General features: G+C 44.2%; 1 protein-coding gene and 1 non-coding gene across 2 annotated transcripts; one reads left to right on the top strand and one right to left on the bottom strand.

Moving 5' to 3' along the window:
• Positions 1-2,717: 2,717 nt before the first annotated feature.
• LOC119920038 lies at positions 2,718-2,855 on the bottom strand. The gene has a single exon (XR_005447809.1). It is a non-coding gene; the product is annotated as a small nucleolar RNA SNORA7 (small nucleolar RNA).
• Positions 2,856-9,956: 7,101 nt separating this feature from the next.
• Positions 9,957-17,675, top strand: LOC119950015 (ovomucoid-like). The gene is made up of 4 exons (XM_038771897.1): positions 9,957-10,011; positions 12,432-12,457; positions 14,338-14,465; positions 17,630-17,675. Exons 1-4 carry the CDS (start codon positions 9,957-9,959, stop codon positions 17,673-17,675), a joined length of 255 nt encoding a protein of 84 aa, XP_038627825.1.
• The last annotated feature ends 1,250 nt before the right edge of the window (positions 17,676-18,925 follow it).

Genomic DNA, 18,925 nt, shown 5'->3' with positions numbered 1-18,925 from the left:
GGTGATAGGTCGTTTTTGTTATGCAAGTGTGTGCCTAAAGGGTTTAGCAGTTGCATGTTTCAGAAGGATTATCTCTAACCGGAGGGTGGTGATATGGCCTTGTGGAAAGGCTTGGGAGTCAGAGGACCTGGGTTCTATTCTCAACTCTATCTCTTGTCTGCTGGGTGATGTCGGGCAAGTTGCTTAACTTCTCTGTACCTCCGTTAACTAATCTATAAAATGGGAATTAAAACTGGGAGCCCCAGGTGGGACAAGGGTTGTTTCCCACCTGATTATCTTGAATCTATCCCAGCTCTTAGTTCAGTTCCTGGCACATTGTAAGCACTTAACAAATATCATTTTTTATTTTTAAAAAGAAAAGAGTACTCTGATTCTAGGCTGTGAGCCTGCTGTTGCGTCGGGACATATGTTGCCAACTTGTACTTCCCAAGCGCTTGGTACAGTGCTTTGCACACAGTAAGCACTCAATAAATATGATTGAATGAATCTCCTCTAGTGATGCAAAAAACGGGACAGGGAGACGGGGTTCAAGAGGGATTTGGATGGAACTAGAGTCTTAATCCCCTCTCTTCCCATTCCTGAGCCCAGTAAAGCTTCAGTGGTTCCAGAAGCACACTCCATCTGTGAGATTCCAGAATGGTACCCTGTCTATGGAGTTTTAGAACTGCAGCTCCCATCTGTAGGGTCCCAGAATCAATCTATCGATCAAACAATCAATGGGGAAGCAACATGGCCTAGTGGATAGCGCATGGGTCTGTGAGTCGGGAAGCCCTGGGTTCTAATCCTGGCCCACTTGGCTGCTGGGTGATCTTGAGCAAGTCACATAACTTCTCTGTGCCTCAGTTCCCTCATCAGTAAAATGGGAATGAGTGTGAGCTCCATGTGGGACAGGGACTGTGTGCAACCTGACTAACTCATTATCTACCCCAGTGCTTAGAACAGTGTTCTAACAAGTATCATAATTATTACTAATTACTAATTATTACTAATTATTCTCCCTCTCTCTCTCTCTCTCTCTCTCTCTCTCTCTCTCTCTCTCTCTCTCTGTCTACATAGACATAGAGACAGAGTCATAGAGAGACACAGAGACATAGAGACATAGAGGGAGAGAGAATAATTAGTGTAGATATAGATATATAGCTATAGATATGGTATAGATATAGATATAGAGATATAGATCTCTCTCTCTCTCTCTCTCTCTCTCTCTATATATATATATATATATATATACTGGGGATGGCTTTGGGTTGTTGGAAGAGGAGGGATTTTAAAGTGCTCTGAAGATGGGGAAGACTGAAGCTTGGTAGATTTGGGACTGGAGTAGAAAGACCTCCAGGCCAGGGGAAAAATGTGAGCAAGTAGAGGTTGGTGAGATCAGAGAAAGGAATAATTAGGAGGTGGTCTTGGGAGGAGAGAATAGGGAGAGCTAGGGAATAGAAGAGGATGAGCCGATATAAAAAAAAGAGAGAAAAAAGGAAAATGATGCAAATGATGAAGTGTTTTTGTTTGAGGTAGAGGGAGATGGGTAACCACTGGAAGTTTTTGAGGAGTGGAGAGATGGGAACTGACCCATATTTTGTGGAGGTGCTCTGTAAAGCAGCATGGGGTGTGGACTGAAGAGGGGAGAGACTGGAGGTTAGAAGCCCAGTGAGGAGGCTGGTGCATTTGAAGCAGTCCTTTGAAGCAAGATGGTGGCTGTTGGGTGAAGAGAAAGGGAAGAGCTGGGAAACGTTTCTAGGCAGCACACTTTTCTAAGGAACTATGTGAAAAGCAAGTTTATTCTTTGACAGAACATATCATTCTATTTTTTTTTTCTCCTCAGGAAAAGTGGCGGAAAAATTAAACTGAAGCATAAAGGCCCTTGCTGAAACCAAGGAAGTCTGGCCTGGGCTTACTCCTGCCGGGAAATTGCCAGAAGCAACCTTGTCATTCTTGTCATTCCAAATGTTCATAAAGAAAAGAACATTCTAAATCATCGCTGGCCTCATTCTTTCTGTCTATCTGCCCGTTATGGTCCATAATTTCCCTTATTAAGAAATGGCCATTACTGGGTTGGATTTCTCTCTTTTTGTTGTCGAACTGTACTTTCCAAGCTCTTAGTGCCTTGCTCTGCATACAGGAAGCGCTCAATAAATACGATTGAATGAATGAATGAATGGTCCACCTAACTAACTCTGTGTTCTGTTTTTGGTAGTGGCAATGTGTCGGTCGCCTTAACATCCATGCTCATCGTTTTTATTGAGCATCGACTACGGGCCGAACGTTTCCGAGGTGCCTGGGGGCATAGGTTAAACGCACAAACGCTGCCCCTATCTTTGAGGAATGAACAACTTAACAGGGGAGGCAGGCAAACCCAAATTGTGTACTTATAATAAGAGGAAAAATTTAGCTATATAAAGGGGAAACTGAGGCAACTGGGAAAACAAATGTAAGTAAAAAATGACAAAATGAATGGTACAAACTCTTGCGCCCATATGTGTTAAGGTTCTTGTCTTGTTTGATGGCGCCGAGTCATTTCCGACCCATAGCGGCACCACGGACGTATCTCTCCCAGAACGCCCCGCTCTCCCTCTGCAACCATTCCGGTAGTGTATCCGTAGAGTTTTTTTGGTAAAAATCCGGAAGGGGTTTACCATCACCACTTTCCGTGCAATAAACTCGAGTCTCCACCCTCGACCCTCTCCCATGACGGTGCTGCCCAGCACGGGTGAATTTTGACTTGTAGCAGATGGTCTTCCACTTGCTAGCCACTGCCCAAGCTAGGAATGGACTGGGCAGACCTCTGCTTGACTCTCCCTCCCGTAGCCAAGACCAGTAGAGGACTGGAAACTCTCCAGATGCGATCCTGAAAGGGGGTATTAAGGGTACTTGATGGAATAATTTGGAGGTGGGAATTAGTCGCAGCATACCTCTTGGAAGAGTCTTTTTTTTTTTAGGAAGGATTTGAAGGCGGGCGGGAATATGGTTTCTGGTTTATTGGATATGAGATGGGAGGGAGCTCCACATCAAACAAAAAGTGGGCACCATCACCTGGAGGTAGGAATGGTATCAATGGTCTTTAGTGAGCACTTACTGTGCAGAGCACTGTACTGAGCACTTGGGGAAATACAACCCTGTTGGTAGAAGTGTTCCCTGCCCAGCGCTCAGAACAGTGATTTGCACATAGTAAGCGCTTAACAAATACCATTATTATCATTATTATTATCGGGCTCACAAACTATGTAAGCAGGAACCCCTGAACTAAACCATCCAGACTTGTAATTCTAGAGCAAAGCAAACAAGCCTGAATAGCAGTGTGAAGAGTGGAAAGCACACAGCATGGTGTCAGGAAGCCCTGAGTTCAAATCCCAGCTCCACCACCTGCCTGTTTGACTTTGGGCAAGTCACTTCATTTCCCTGTGCCTCAGTTACCTCATCTGAAAAATGGGGATTAGTACAGTGCTCTGCACACAGTAAGTGCTCAATAAATACGATTGATGATGATGATAATGGGGATTAAGATTGTGAACCCAACGTGGGACAAGGGCTGTGTCTAACCTGATAAGTTTGCATCGATCCCAGCCTTTACTACAGTGTCGGGTCCATAGTAAGTGCTTAATAACAACAACAAGAAGCAAGAGAAAGAATCAGAAGCAGTCAAGGGTGTAGCTGGAAACAGACTGGCCTTTGTCTCAGCAGAAACTAAAGTCATAAATGATGATGATGATGATGATGATGATGGCATTTATTAAGCGCTTACTATGTGCAAAGCACTGTTCTAAGCGCTGGGGAGATTACAAGGTGATCAGGTTGTCCCACGGGGGGCTCACAGTTTTTGATCCCCATTTTACAGATGAGGGAACTGAGGTACAGAGAAGTTAAGTGACTTGCCCAAAGTCACACAGCTGACAATTGGCAGAGTCGGGATGTGAACCCATGACCCCTGACTCCAAAGCCCGTGCTCTTTCCACTGAGCCACACTGCTTCTCAAATGAAAAGGAGAGACTCTGAACTGGTCACATCGCACCTAGAACAGGAAAAACAAGCGGGAGAAAGAATCAGCAGCAGTCAAGGGGGTGTCTGGAAACAGACTGGCCTTTGTCTCAGCAGAAACTAAAGTCATAAATGAAAATGAGAGATTCTGAACTCGTCGCATTGCATCAGCGCTTAGAACAGTGCTTTGCACATAGTAAGCGCTTAATAAATGCCATTATTATTATTATTATTGCACCTAGAACAAGAACAACAAGCCGGAGAAAGAATCAGAAGCAGTCAAGGGGGTGTCCTTAAACAGACCGGGCTTTGTCTCAGCAGAAACTGGCCTTCCCAGACTAAGCCCCCCTTTTCCTCAGCTCTCCCTCCTGTCCGCATCACCTCACCTCACTCCCTTTGTTCTCCCCCTACCCCCGACTCCGTGCCCCACAGAACTTATGTATTTATGTATATATGTATAGATGTATAATTCTATTTATTTATATTGATGCCTGCCTAATTGTTTTGATGTGTATGTATATATAATTTTATTTATATTGATGCCTCTTTACTTGTTTTAATGTCTGTCTCCCCCCTCCTAGACTGTAAGCCCTGTGTGGGCCGGGATTTTCTCTATTCCTGAATTGTACTTTCCAAGCGCTTAGTCCAGTGCTCCGCACATAGTAAGCACTCAGTAAATACGATTGAATGAAGGAACGAATGAATGCCAAAAATGAGATTCAGCTAGGAGGTGAGGATGGGAGAAGGAAAGAATGAGAGCTGGAACATAACAGAGGAACGGAGCAGAGAGGAAAGTCACAGCTGCTGAGGAGCTTTGAATCCAATGATTATGAATCTGTTTTTAGCAGAGATAATTGAATTGTCTTTAGAGATTATGAGGGGGGAGATGGGTTCTACCAATTAATCAATCAGTTTCATTTATTGAGCACTTGGAAGAGCACTGTACTAAGTACTTGGAAAAGCACAATGCAACAAAATTATCAGACAGGTTCCTTGCCCACAACAAGTTTATAGTCTAGCTGGCACTGTGGGCCAAACTTGCGAATGGTTCTCCGCAATGAGATGGCATATTTCAGAGCCATCTCTAAGCTTTCAAACAAAGAAATCCTAACCACTGAGCCCCACGTGGGACAGGGACTGTGTCCAAGCCAATTTGCTTGGATCCACCCCAGCGCTTAGTACAGTGCCTGGCACAGAGTAACCATTTAACAAATACCATCGTCATTATTATTATTATCATTATTATTGGTTTCAAGGCTCTCAAACAGCTCTTTCCCTGGTAATAATAATAATAATCAATAGATAGATAGATACAAGGTAATCAGGTCGGACACAGGCTCTCCCACAATCTTAATCTCCATTTTCAGATGACGTAACTGAGGCCAAGAAAAGTGAAGTGATCTGTCCAGGGTCAGACAGCAGACATGCGGTGGAGCCAAGATTAGAACTCAGGACCTTCTGATTCCCAAGCCCGTGATCTGTCCACTAAGCCACGTTGACAGCTTGACTGTGCCCAATCTATCAATCCATCCGTTATAGAGAAGCAGCGTGGCTCAGTGGAAAGAGCTCAGGCTTTGGAGTCAGAGGTCAGGGGTTCAAATCCCGGCTCTGCCAATTGCCAGCTGGGTGACTTTGGGCAAATCACTTCACTTCTCTGGGCCTCAGTTACCTCATCTGTAAAATGGGAATGAAGACTGTGAGCCCCCCATGGGACAACCTGTTGTAACTTCTCCAGCGCTTAGAACAGTGCTTTGCACACAGTAAGCACTTAATAAATGCTATCATTATCATTATTATTATTATATTTATTGAGCATTAACTGTGTGCAGAGCACTGTACTAAGCACTTGGGAGAGTACAAAAATCTCCAGTGGGTACCAATTAACCTACGCATCAGGCAGAAACTCCTCACCCTCGGCTTCAAGGCTGTCCATCAGCTCGCCCCCTCCTACCTCACCTCCCTTCTCTCCTTCTCCAGCCCAGCCCGCACCCTCCGCTCCTCTGCCGCTAATCTCCTCACCGTACCTCGTTCTCGCCTGTCCCGCCATCGACCCCCGGCCCATGTCCTCCCCCTGGCCTGGAATGCCCTCCCTCCACACACCCTCCAAGCTAGCTCTCTTCCTCCCTTCAAAGCCCTACTGAGAGCTCACCTCCTCCAGGAGGCCTTCCCACACTGAGCCCCCCTCCTTCCTCTCCCCCTCCTCATCCCCCCCTTACCTCCTTCCCCTCCCCACAGCACCTGTATATATGTATATATGTTTGTACATATTTATTACTCTATTTTATTTGTACATATCCATTCTATTTATTTTATTTTGTTAGTATGCTTGGTTTTGTTCTCTGTCTCCCCCTTCTAGACAGTGAGCCCATTGTTGGGTAGGGACCGTCTCTATATGTTGCCAACTCGTACTTCCCAAGCGCTTAGTACAGTGCTCTGCACACAGTAAGCGCTCAGTAAATATGATTGCTTGATCGATTACAATGTAACAGAGTTGGTAGCTTGTATTTACCCCAGTACTGAATACAGGAGTTGAGCATATGATGCTAAGGTTGGGAGTTTCTGGGACAGACCCAGTGGTGGTCAGTTTTGGACAATGTTCAGTTTGAGGTGTTGGCAGGACATGAAAGGAAAGGTGTCCTAGAAGCAAGAGGAAATGAGGGATTGTCGATTAGATGGGAGGTTGGAACTGGGAAGGTAGAATGGGTGTTAAGGATGCTAATTGTGGGGCTGCATTCTAAGGTGGGTGTCAGAACCCCAAAAGCGGTCAGGCAAATTTTCTTCCCCAACCTGCTCCGGCCCCACAAAGTCTCTAGACGGTAAACCCGTTGCGGGCAGGAAATGTGTCTCTTTATTGTTACATTGTAATAATAATAATAATAATGATGATGGCATTTATTAAGCGCTTACTATGTGCAAAGCACTGTTCTAAGCGCTGGGGTGGATACAAGGTGATCAGGTCGTCCCACGTGGGGCTCACAGTCTTAATCCCCATTTTACAGATGAGGTAACTGAGGCCCAGAGACGTGAAGTGACTTGCCCAAAGTCACACAGCAGACATGTGGTGGAGCCGGGATTTGAACCCATGACCTCTGACTCCAAAGCCCATGCTCTTTCCACTGAGCCACGCTGCTTCTCCTTGTACTCTCGCAAGCGCTTAGTAGAGTGCTCTGCACAAAGTAAGTGCCCGATGAATATGACTGATTGAATGAATGAACAAATGAATCTCTTTGTGGAGAGTCATGAAGGCAAAAGGGGGATATTTCTCTTCAGATTCCCAAGATTGCCCAAGTCAAATCTGGGAATAATCTAGGAAGCAATATGGTCTACTGGAAAGAGTCCAGGTCAGTGAGCCAGAGGACCTGGGTGGAAATTCCGGCTCCGCCTCTGTTACTTCATCTGTAAAATGGGGGTGAAGACTGTGAGCCCCATTAGGGAAATGTGTGGACATGTCCAATTTATTAGCATGCATCTACCTCAGCACTTAGCGACCGATGGGGTACCTAGAATGCCTGGCACATAGTAAGAATTTAATGAATAGCATTAAAAAATCATTCTCTTGGAACAATTGAAGGCTCCATGTTTGTCGGATAGTCACTGACTGGGAAAATCCATCACCTCCTCGGTCTATCTGACGTTGAAACGATTCCTTGTAAATGAAATTCTCACCGGAAAAAAAGAAGGTGAGATCATTTCTGCTTATACACACTACTTTTTAAGACAGTGCCTAAATTACATATGCCACTGGGTGAGCATCCTATAGTCATCTAAGGGGATAATCATGGACAAATCGGGGGTTTTCAACCGTTTATACAAGTAGCATCCCTAGTGGGATGTCCCAAAGCAGCAGCTGGTTCTTGGCCTACTAGAAGGAACGTGGGAATGGAAGTCAAAGGACCTGGGTTTTAATCCAGGCTCTGCCATTTGGCTGTGGGACCTTGGGTAAGTCACTTCACTTCTCCTTGCCTCAGTTCCCTCATCTGCAGCGTGGCTCGGTGGAAAGAGCACGGGCTTTGAAGTCAGTGGTTAAGGCTTCAAATCCCGGCTCCACCACTTGTCAGCTGTGTGACTTTGGGAAAGTCACAACTTCTCTGTGCCTCGATTACCTCATCTGTAAAATGGGGATTGACTGTGAGCCCCCCATGGGACAACCTGATCACCTTGTAACCTCCCCAGCGCTTAGAACAGAGCTTTGCAAATAGTAAGCGCTTAATAAATGCCATCATTATTATCTGCAAAATAGGGATTCAATACCTGTTCTCCCACCTACTTACACAGTAATCCCCATGGGGGAGCTGAGTATTTGGCATCTACTCCAGGGCTTAGAATGGTGCTTGACACATTGTCGGCCCATAAATACCATTATTATTGTTCTTACCATTATTACTACTACTACTACTACTACTACTACTACTACTACTACTACTACTACTACTACTACTACTACTACTACACCCCCTAGATAAACCTTTGTGGGAAACCGTGAGCTTGTGAGCAGGAAAAGTGTCTTCCAACTCGGTTGTTCTCTACTCTCCCAAGCGCTTAGAACAAGGCTCTGCACGCAGTAAACACTCAATAAATTTGACTGATTGGCGTAATGATTTACTAGGCGAGAGCAAGGACAACTTATTTGCTTTAAACAATTGGGTCTCTGTAAAGTAGTTGGTCAGTGTTACTGTACCACCAATGAATCAATGCCTTATCGTGGCAGGAGAGTTTGCGTACGCCAGTGAAGCTTAGAGCTATGCCATTTGGAGATACTCTCTTGCTAGGGTTACCCGTAACGGAAAAGCGTCTAAGCCAACGTGTCAGACAAAGTTGATTGTCCTGTGCTGGGCAGCGGTGGCCTGGGAAAGAGTCAAAGGCAGATGATCGAGTGTTGATCAAAGACGACCGCAGAGACTCAAGTCGTTTACTGCACAGAAGAAGGCAGTGGTGTAGACCACTTTCGTATTTTTTACCGAGAAAAAATGAGCTGTTTTACTGACTCATGGGGTCGCTACGAGTCGGAAACAACTCGTCAGCATTTGATCGTCATCGGTGCTAATGAGTTCGGGCACTGGAAATGTTTAATTTCTGCAATCAGGGTTTCTTGGCCATTCCTTCCTCCTCCTGAAGGGCCTCCGGTGGTATCGAAAGCAGCGTGGCTCAGTGGAAAGAGCCCGGGCTTGGGAATCAGAGGTCCTGGGTTCTAATCCTGTCTCTGCACACAGTAAGCACTCAATAAATATGTTTGAATTGAATGGTCTGCTATGTGACTTTGGACAAGTCACTTAACTTCTCTGTGCCTCAGTTACCTCATCTGTAAAATGGGAATTAAAACTGTGAGCCTCTCGTGGGACAACCTGATCTCCTTGTATCCCCTAGCGCTTAGAAAAGTGCTTGGCACATAGTAAGCGCTTAACAAATGCCATCATCATCATCATCGAAAAGAGATCATCAGTCGACCTGACTAATAATAATAATAATAATAATAATAATAATAATAATAATAATGATGGTATTTGTTAAGCACTTACTATGTGCCAAGCGTTGGGGCAGATACAAGATAATCAGGTTGTCCCAAGTGGGGCTCACAGTTTCAATCCCCATTTTACAGATGGGGGAGCCGGGATTAGAACCCACGACTTCGGACTCCCAAGCCCGTGTTCTTGCTGAAATTCACCCCCTCTTCATGATTTAGGAAGACTTCCTGGCCCTCGGTTTTGTCCCAAATACTCCTAGGGAGTGTGCATTCAGGAAGCTTCTTGAGTTGATACTTCATAAGCCTTTCTAATTGCCCCCAAGTTCCCGGTCCTGATTGTTTCTACACAAATTCAGTTGAGGAAAAAAGCATTCTCCCATACTAGGGACTGTCCCCAAGCTGACTGCTTAACGTCATTCTGGCAACGCCTAGGAACAACTCCCTCTTCGTTTGTCCTATATATAGGGGGGTTTGATCAAAGGAGGCACCAACCAACTCCATAATCTCCACTACTGCTTCCATCATGAAGATAGGAGGGGTCTTCCTAGTCCTCTTTTTGGCATTTTTGGGCCTCACAGGTGAGTAGCCTTTGATGATCTATGATTTGGGCCTAGTCTTTGGTTTCACCCCAGTTCTGTTGGGGGTTTTAACTAAGGTTTTTAACTAAGGGTTTTCTCTCCTTCTCCAGCTCGGCCTGCACCCTCCGCTCCTCTGCCGCTAACCTCCTCACTGTGCTTCATTCTTACCTGTCCTGCCATTGACACCTGGCCCACGTCCTTCCCCTGGCCCGGAATGCCCTCCCTCCACACATCCGCCAAACTAGTTCTCTTCCACCCTTCAAAGCCCTATTGAGAGCTCACCTCCTCCAGGAGGCCTTCCCAGACTGAGCCCCCTTTATTCTCTGCTCCTCCCCATCCCCCCACCCTACCTCCTTCCCCTCCCCACAGCACCTGTATATATATTTGTACAGATTTATTGCTCTATTTTACTTGTATATATTTACTATTCTATTTATTTTTGTTAATGATGTGCATATAGCTATAATTCTATTTGTTCTGACGATTTTGACACTTGTCTACGTGTTCTGTTTTGTTGTCTGTCTCCCCCTTCTAGACTGTGAGTCCATTATTGGGTAGGGACTGTCTCTATATGTTGCCAACTTGTACTTCCCAAGTGCTTATTCCAGTGCTCTGCACACAGTAAGCACTCAATAAATACAATTGAATGAATGAATGAATAAGGACAGTTCTGCCCTGTAAGCTTATAGAATGATCAATGCCTTGTTCTCAGGAGACTTGAAGAGCTGAATGGTTAGGGATAATGATAATAATAATAATAATAATGGCATTTATTAAGCACTTACTATGTGCAAAGCACTGTTCTAAGCACTGGGGAGGCTACAAGATGATCAGGTTGTTCCACAGGGGCCCCACAGTCTTAATCCCCATTTTACAGATGAGGTAACTGAGGCACAGGGAAATTAAGTGACTTGCCCAAAGTCACATAGCTGACAAGTGGCGGAGCCGGAATTTGAACCCATGACCTCTGACTCCAAAGCCCATATACTTTCCACTGAGCCATGCTGCTTCTCTATGAGTAACAGCTCTCGGGTTCAGGATAAGATCTGCTCTCGCTGGATGATTGACAGTGGGGCGACATTCATCAGAAAAGCCTCAATTTGAAACTCAGTTTCTTCTACTGAAAAATGGTGTTCTCTCTGGGTGTCCCTCCTTTAGACCATCTGGAGAGATAAAAAGGATAATGTATGACAATGATCCGATGGCTCTAAGGGGAAGGTGAGGGGTGGATAGTTCCTTTGAGTTTGTATTGACGTTTTAGCTGAAATAGTCCTGTGAAATGTGAACCTCTCCCTCCTGCAAGTACCCCCTACAAGGAGCATTTCTGTTCCCTGGAGAGATGATGATCTTCTCTGTCTCCCCCTTTTAGACTGTGAGCCCACTGTTGGGTAGGGACTGTCTCTATGTATTGCAAACTTGTACTTCCCAAGCGCTTAGTACAGTGCTCTGCACACAGTAAGCGCTCAATAAATACGATTGATGATGATGATGATGATAGAAGAGACTTCCTGATCAAGTTTGAGGAAGCCTTGCAGTTCTGATCGTTTTTTGCTGAGGAATGATTCCTTCACTAAAACCCAGGTGCTGTGGCAGTCCAAAGCAAGTGCATTGCTTCAGAATCATTTTCCTGAACCGAATCTTATTTTGAACCACTTTGGGACTTAATTACCCAAATCAGAACAGGCCAAACCAATCATTAAAGACTATATCGTAATGTCAGAGAGATTTGGGCTGTGAAGGCAGGATCGATATTTTTAGAGCCACGCATCAGTGGTCCCACTTCAGAAGAGTTTAAACATTTGAAATAGGATACAGAGGGGAACAGTGATGGGCAAGTCACTTCACTTCTCTGGGCCTCAGTTCCCTCATCTGCAAAATAGGGACTAAAACTGTGAGCCCCACGTGGGACAACTGATAACCTTGTCTCTATCCCGGTGCTTAGAAAAGTGCTTGGCACATAGTAAGTGCTTAACAAATACCATCATCATCATTATTATTATTAGCAAGGCAGAAGTGAAGGAACTCCCTCTCTCAAATTCCTTAGTCGGGTTTTTCCGGCTGGGCTTGAGCACTGTGTAAGTCTGCAAATGGACCTCCACAAAGCTCCACTGAGTGATCGCTTCTCCAGGGCGGCTGAGACTCTTCCACCCTGACTCTGGCAAATGGAATTTTTCATTTAATGAGCACCTCCCACTTTCCCACATACAGAATAACAAAGCAATTATTATAGTATGAAAATTCGGATTTGAACCCGGCTAACTGGTTAGATAGCATTAACCTCTTTAGGATCCGATCAAATGTTGTGAACTCTCTTTAAGCTGCCGGTGGGATTTCTCTGGGTGAAAACTGCCTAAATATATTATTTAAACAGATTAAGGCTTCTAATTCAGTTCTCTTTTCTTTCCTCCGCTTCCTTCTAGTTGCCTCACGAACGCCTCAACAAAAGGTGAATCAATTTCAGTTTTTATAATATCTGATGGTTAAAAAAAAAGTTGATCTTTTGTTTGACACTTCCATAGTAGAACAAAAACCACAAATAAGGAATGCGATGAAAAGAAAGAGTATCTACCAGTTTGAGGGAGAGAATGGAAATTCAATAGGTTAGTCAGTCAGACAATAGTATTTACTGAGCACTTACTGGACTCAGATCACTGACCTAAGCCCTTGGGAGAGTGCGATAGAACAATAGAACAGAAAGAATTTCTGCCCCCAAAGAATTTACACTCTAGTTTTCTGGACTCTCAAAATGTACATTATCTCTTCCAGTCCTAGGCTAGACAATTACCTCACAATGGCCAGGAATAGAAACAGAAAGGAAAATGTTCCCCATTTTGGGATGTTAGATATGGTACCTATTTGGAAGAACTTTATGGGGCAGGATTAGCACTTAACCTAGAAAAGCATAAAATAGAATAGAATAGCAAGAGAGGTAAAGTGTATTTAGAGACTAACGCCCAACACGATATTTTGAAAGATACTGTATTCCAAAGATTTACACATAAAAATGGACCAGCACTGAACATGAATCAGAAATGCGGTGTTCTAACTTAAAATGCACAGATGAAAAAGGATCAAAAGATGGGAAAGAAAGATTTACGAGGAAAGACTGAATGAGTAGGGAAGAGTGAGCCAAAAGAAGAGATGATTGAGGTGTAAATACTGGTTCGGTTTTCTAAGGGAAGTTAATATCCACCCCAGAAGTCTTAGGAATGAGAACAGAAGCTCCATATTTTACAAGAGTGTAGTTGGAGTGTATCCATAGGGTGTTCTTGGTAAATATATGGAAGTGGTTTACCACTGCCACCTTCCGCGCAGTGAAAACTTGAGTTTCTGCCGCTGTCTCTGATCAACATTTTGATCATTTGATCATCTGCCTTTGACTCTTTCCCATGTTGCTGCCACCCAGCACAGGTGAATCAACTTTTCATTCGTTTGATCGTATTTATTGAGTGCTTACTGTGTGCAGAGCAGTGTACTAAGCGCTTGGGAAGTACAAGTTGGCAACTCTCGTTGGCAACTTGGTCTGATGCTTCAGCTTAGACCTCTCCATTATGGGTAACTCTAGTGAGAGTATCTCTCAATGGCATAGCTCTAAGCTTCATTGGTGTGCACAAACTCTCCTGCCACAGTAAGGCATTGACTCATAGGAGAGATATGATATTTCTAGTGACAATGTATGGGGTTTGAAAGCTGGACGGTGGAAAAGAAACCAGGATAGAAAGAACCTCGATTCTTTTGAAATGTGGTATTGGAGAAGGCTTTTCCGAATACCACGGACTGCCCCAAACACAAACAAATGGATTTTGGAGCAAATTAAGCCAAGGTGGTCTTTGAAAGGCCAAATGACTTGACTTAGATGAGCATAGTTTGGACACCTAATCAGGAGAACCAATTCTCTGGAGAAGACACTAATGCTAGGAAAATTCCAGGGAAAATGCAGGCGAGTCAGACCGGCAGCTAGATGGACAGAAACCATAACAATGATAACAGAAGACCCGCTAGAAAGGCTACAGATTATGTCAGATGTGCTGGAGGAAATATATCCATAGAGTCACTATGAATCAGAAACAACTCAGTGGCACTTGATAGTAATAATAGTTAAAGTACAGTTGAGGGGCAGGAGAATACAATGATCTCTGAATTACCATCCAGTCTCTGAGTTCCCTGAAACTTTTTGGATAATTCCAGTTTGTTGCTTACACCTACAGCACTTTTCACCTTCTCTTAGGCAACAATGTGTATTTCTTTAGCAGTGGTAAAAGCTGTTTAGTGCGACCTCTCAAAAGAGCAAAGGAAAGAAAACCAAGCATTTTTGTTTCATTACAGGTGGATTGCAGTAGATACCCAAGAAAGCCAGATGGGAGTGTAGGACCCTGCACCCTGGTGTATGGGCCTGTTTGTGGAACTGATGGACAAACCTACGGAAATGAGTGTAGTCTGTGTGGTAAAATTGTGTAAGTATGATCTTTTGGTGAGACAAGAACAAATTTGAAAGATCTGTGCTATCAGACAGGACAGTTCTTAGCTTCCCAATCCTCTGCCCAGCCAAAAGAGTAATGAAAGATAAAATGTTTATGCTGGATTAGATTTTTCTTCCTGTCCGAATTCCTCCCTGGGAGCCAGGGATTTAGAGGGGCACAGTGACTTCTTCAATTCACTAGAATACTAGTGAAACACACCCGCAAGTATCTAGTTGACATCTTAGGAGTGGGATTCCTCTGCACTGGAGGTTTATATGCTGCCTGTTGCTAAATTTAAGTAATTTGATAATCGGCTGAATACCAAAAGATGAAGCCTCTTTCGCATTACTCTCTGGACTTCTTATTTGTTATATCAAGTCTTCCCTACCATTCAGATTCTTTGTCAGAAAAGATGTGCTTACATTAAAATGATCATTCCTGTCTGGAATGCATTTTGACACTGAGTAATCACACTCCCCCTTCTAGAATGTGAGCCCATTTTTGGGTAGGGATTGTCTCTCTCTGTTGCCGAATTGTACTTTCCAAGCACTTAGTACAGGGCTCTGCGCATAGGAAGCGCTCGATAAATACGATTGAATGAATGAATGAGGAAGAATGAGTAATGAATTACCATTTTGCAGTTGAGGAAAACGAGGCCCAGAGAAATTAAGTGACATACAGCAGGCAAGTCGACAGAACAGTCTGGCTCTCAGGCTCGTGTTCTTTCCACTAGGACATGCTGCCTCCCAATTTGTGTTAAATAATTGGTCCTTCAGTTCTAAACCCTGTTTCACAGAGGAGGAAGCGGACACCCAAAAATCTTAAGTGATTTATGGAGAATTATCACCCAGGCCCACTCTCACGTTGGTGAGATCTGAGGCATCCCTTCAGAAAGGAGCATGCAACACACATCATCCCGGCTCTGCAGTTTGTCTGCTGTGTGACCTTGGACAAGTCACTTTGCTTCTCTGTGCCTCGGTTCCCTCATCTGTTAAGTGCAGATTAAGACCGGGAGCCCCATGTGGGGAAGGGACCGTGTCCAACCCAATTTGCTTGTATCCACCCCAGCGCTCTGGTGTAATGCCTAGCACATAGTAAGTGCTTAACAAATACCACTGTTTGTTAAGTATGTATATATATATATATACACATACACACATATATGTGTATATGTATGTATATATATATATATATGTATATATATATATATATATATATATGAAGTACTGACTTTTAGCCAAGGTTTTCCTTAGTCAGTCAATAATCAATCACATTTATTAAGCACTTTACTGCATGCAGAGTATTGTACTTAGCGCTTGGGAGAGTACAGTATAACAATAAACAGAAACTTTCCCTGTCCATGTCCATAAGGAGCTTACAGTCTAGAGGGGGAGACAGATATTAGTATAAATAAATCAATAAATTACAGATGTGCAGCATGGCTCAGTGGAAAGAGCACAGGCTTGGGAGTTAGAGTTCATGGGTTCAAATCCCAGCTCCGCCGCTTGTCAGCTGTGTGACTTTGGGCAAGTCACTTAACTTCTCTGTGCCTCAGTTACCTTATCTGCAAAATGGGGATTTAGACTGTCTGCATGGGACAACCTGATCACCTTGTATCCACCCCAGCACTTAGAACAGTGCTTTGCACATAGTAAGTGCTCAACAAATGCCATTATTATTAAGTGCTGTGGGGCTGGGATGGGGAATGGAGAAAGTCACGGCAAGGCAGAAGGGAGCTGATCCTCTTATATACATAAATATAATAATAACAATAATGGCATTTATTAAGTGCTTACTATGTGCAAAGCACTGTTCTAAGCACTGGGGAAGTTACAAGGTGTTCAGGTTGTCCCACTGGAGGCTCACAGTCTTAATCCCCATTTTGCAGATGAGGGAACTGAGGCACAGAGAAGTTAAGTGACTTGCCCAAAGTCACACAGCTGACAATTGGCGGAGCCGGGATTTGGACCCATGACCTCTGACTCCAAAGCCCGGGCTCTTTCCACTGAGCCATGCTGCTTCTCATGATGCTATTGATGCCTGTCTACTTGTTTTGTTGTCTGTCTCCCCCTTCTAGACTGTGAGCCTGTTGTTGGGTAGGGAGTGTCTCTATTGCTGAATTATACTTTCCAAGCGCTTAGTACAGTGCTCTGTGCACAGTAAGCGCTCAATAAATATGATTGAATGAATACATGAATGAATACACACATACATATATACATACTTTTATATTCCATTACTTCCCATCTGCAATTCATCTTAATATTTCTCATCTCCATTAGATTATAAGCTTCTTGATAGCAGGGATCATGTCTCCTGTTTCTATGCCACTTTCCCAAGTATTTAGTACTATGTTCTGCTCAGGATACTCAGTAAATACTATCGGTTGATTGAAGTCATAGAATCTTGAGCCGACAGAGTTGGTAGATGTGATCCCTGCTTACAGTCCAAGGGGTGAGACATTAAAATAAATTCTGGATATGTTCATAAATGCTGTAGGGCAAAGAGCAATCAATCAATCATATTTATTCAGCGCTTACTATGTGCAGAGCAGTGTACTAAGCGCTTGGGAAGTACAAATTGGCAACATATAGAGACAGTCCCTACCCAACATTGTGCTCACAGTCTAAAAGAGCAGGGTGACTATCAACGGCTGAAAAAGCACAGATCCTTGATGAGAAGCAGCGTGGCTTAATGGAAAGAGCCCGGGCTCGGGAGTCAGAAAAGGTGGGTTCTAATCCCGGCTCTGCCACTTGTCAGCTGCGTGACCTTGGGCAAGTCACTTCACTTCTCTGGGCCTCAGTTACCTCATCTGTAAAATGGGGATTAAGACCGTGAGCCCCACGTGGGACAACCTGATTACCTTGTTTCTATCCCAGCACTAAAAGCAGTGCCTGGCACATCGTAAGCGCTTAACAAATACCATTATTATTATTATCAGTAATAACAGAGAAGGGAGAGGGCAAAGGGGAAATGAGGACTCTGTCGGGGAAGGCTTTAATAAGGCTTTGAAGGTGGAGAGGGTGGTGGCCTGGCATATATATGAAGTGGGAGGAAGTTCCAGGCCAAAGGCAGGACGTGGGCAAGGGTTTAGAGGGAAGGGAAGAACGTGAATTGATGTTTACCGTGGTTTATTTCTATTTTGCATTTCATTTCAGAGAAACTAAAGGAAGAGTCGGTCTTCGCCACAGAGGAAGGTGCTGAATTCTTGACGCTACTGACTCGAGAACTCTGTTACTTCCAGAATTCCCTCCATGCTTTTTAGAAACGCTCTCTCTCCCTTGAGCCTGTGCCCAATTCCTTACTCTTCCACTCTCCAACACTCATTCTTTTTCATCCATTGGATTATTTAATAAAATAAGCTTTGCAGCTCTACCACGTGTTTATGTCTGATTGGGGGGCTAAAGTTCTAGGTGTCTCAAAAGGCAGAGCCCACTTTTTTTATGGTTTTTTTTTAATGGTATTTGTTAAACACTTACTAGGTGTCAAACACCATTCTTAACGCTGGGGTAGGAACATGTTAATTAGGTCAGACACGGTCTCTGTCCTACACGGGGCTCACAATCTAAACAGGAGAGAGAACAGGTATCTCTACTATAAAAAAAATCTAGATTTTACAGTTGAGGAAACTGAGGCACAGAGAAATTAACTTACTCGAGGTCACACAGGCAAGGCAATTGGCAGAGTTGGAAGTAGAATCCAAGTCCTCTGACTTCCAGGAACTTGTCCTCTGTGTGACTTTGGGCAGGTCACTTCACTTCTCTGGGCGTCAGTTACCTCATCTGTAAAACGGGGATGGAAACTGCGAGTCCCGTGTTGGACAGGGACTGGGTCCAGCCTGATTTGCTTATATCCACCCCAGGTCTTGCCTGGAACATAATAATAATAATAATGATGATGGCATTTATTAAGGTCTTACTATGTGCAAAGCACTGTTCTAAGCACTGGGGAGGTTACAAGGCAATCAGGTTGTCCCACAGTGGGCTCACAGTCTTAATCTCCATTTTCCAGATGAGGTAACTGAGGCCCAGAGAAGTGAAGTGACTTGCCCAAAAGTCACACAGCTGACAATTGGCAGAGCCGGGATTTGAACCCATGACCTCTGACTCCAAAGCCCGGGCTCTTTCCACTGAGCCACGCTGCTTCTCTGTATCAAGTAGGCACCTTAGAGGAGCAGCGTGGCCTTGTGGACAGAGCACAGGTCTGGGAGCCCGAAGGTCATGGGTTCTAATCCCGGCGCCACCACTCGTCTGCTGTGTGACCTTGGACAAGTCACTTCACTTCTCTGGGCCTCAGTTACCTCATCTGTAAAAGGGGGATTGATCCTGTGAGCCCCATGTGGGACAGGGACTGTGTCCAACCCAATTTATTTTTATCTACCCCGGTGCTTAGGACAGTGCGTGGCACATAGTAAGTGCTTAACAAATATAAATATTAATTATAATATTATTAAT

The sequence above is a fragment of the Tachyglossus aculeatus genome, chromosome X1 (assembly GCF_015852505.1).
Source record: "Tachyglossus aculeatus isolate mTacAcu1 chromosome X1, mTacAcu1.pri, whole genome shotgun sequence".
NCBI classification, from domain to species: Eukaryota; Metazoa; Chordata; class Mammalia; order Monotremata; family Tachyglossidae; genus Tachyglossus; species Tachyglossus aculeatus.
Note: the sequence above shows the minus strand (reverse complement) of the source record. Positions and strands in the feature narration are given on the sequence as shown.

Bases quoted from the DNA above. Each gene is read 5' to 3' on its own strand.
- LOC119950015 (XM_038771897.1), top strand. From the start codon at position 9,957: ATGAAGATAGGAGGGGTCTTCCTAGTCCTCTTTTTGGCATTTTTGGGC. The intron at 10,012-12,431 runs GTGAGTAGCCTT...GCTTCCTTCTAG, and splicing joins GGCATTTTTGGGCCTCACAG to TTGCCTCACGAACGCCTCAA. The intron at 14,466-17,629 runs GTAAGTATGATC...ATTTCATTTCAG, and splicing joins AGTCTGTGTGGTAAAATTGT to AGAAACTAAAGGAAGAGTCG.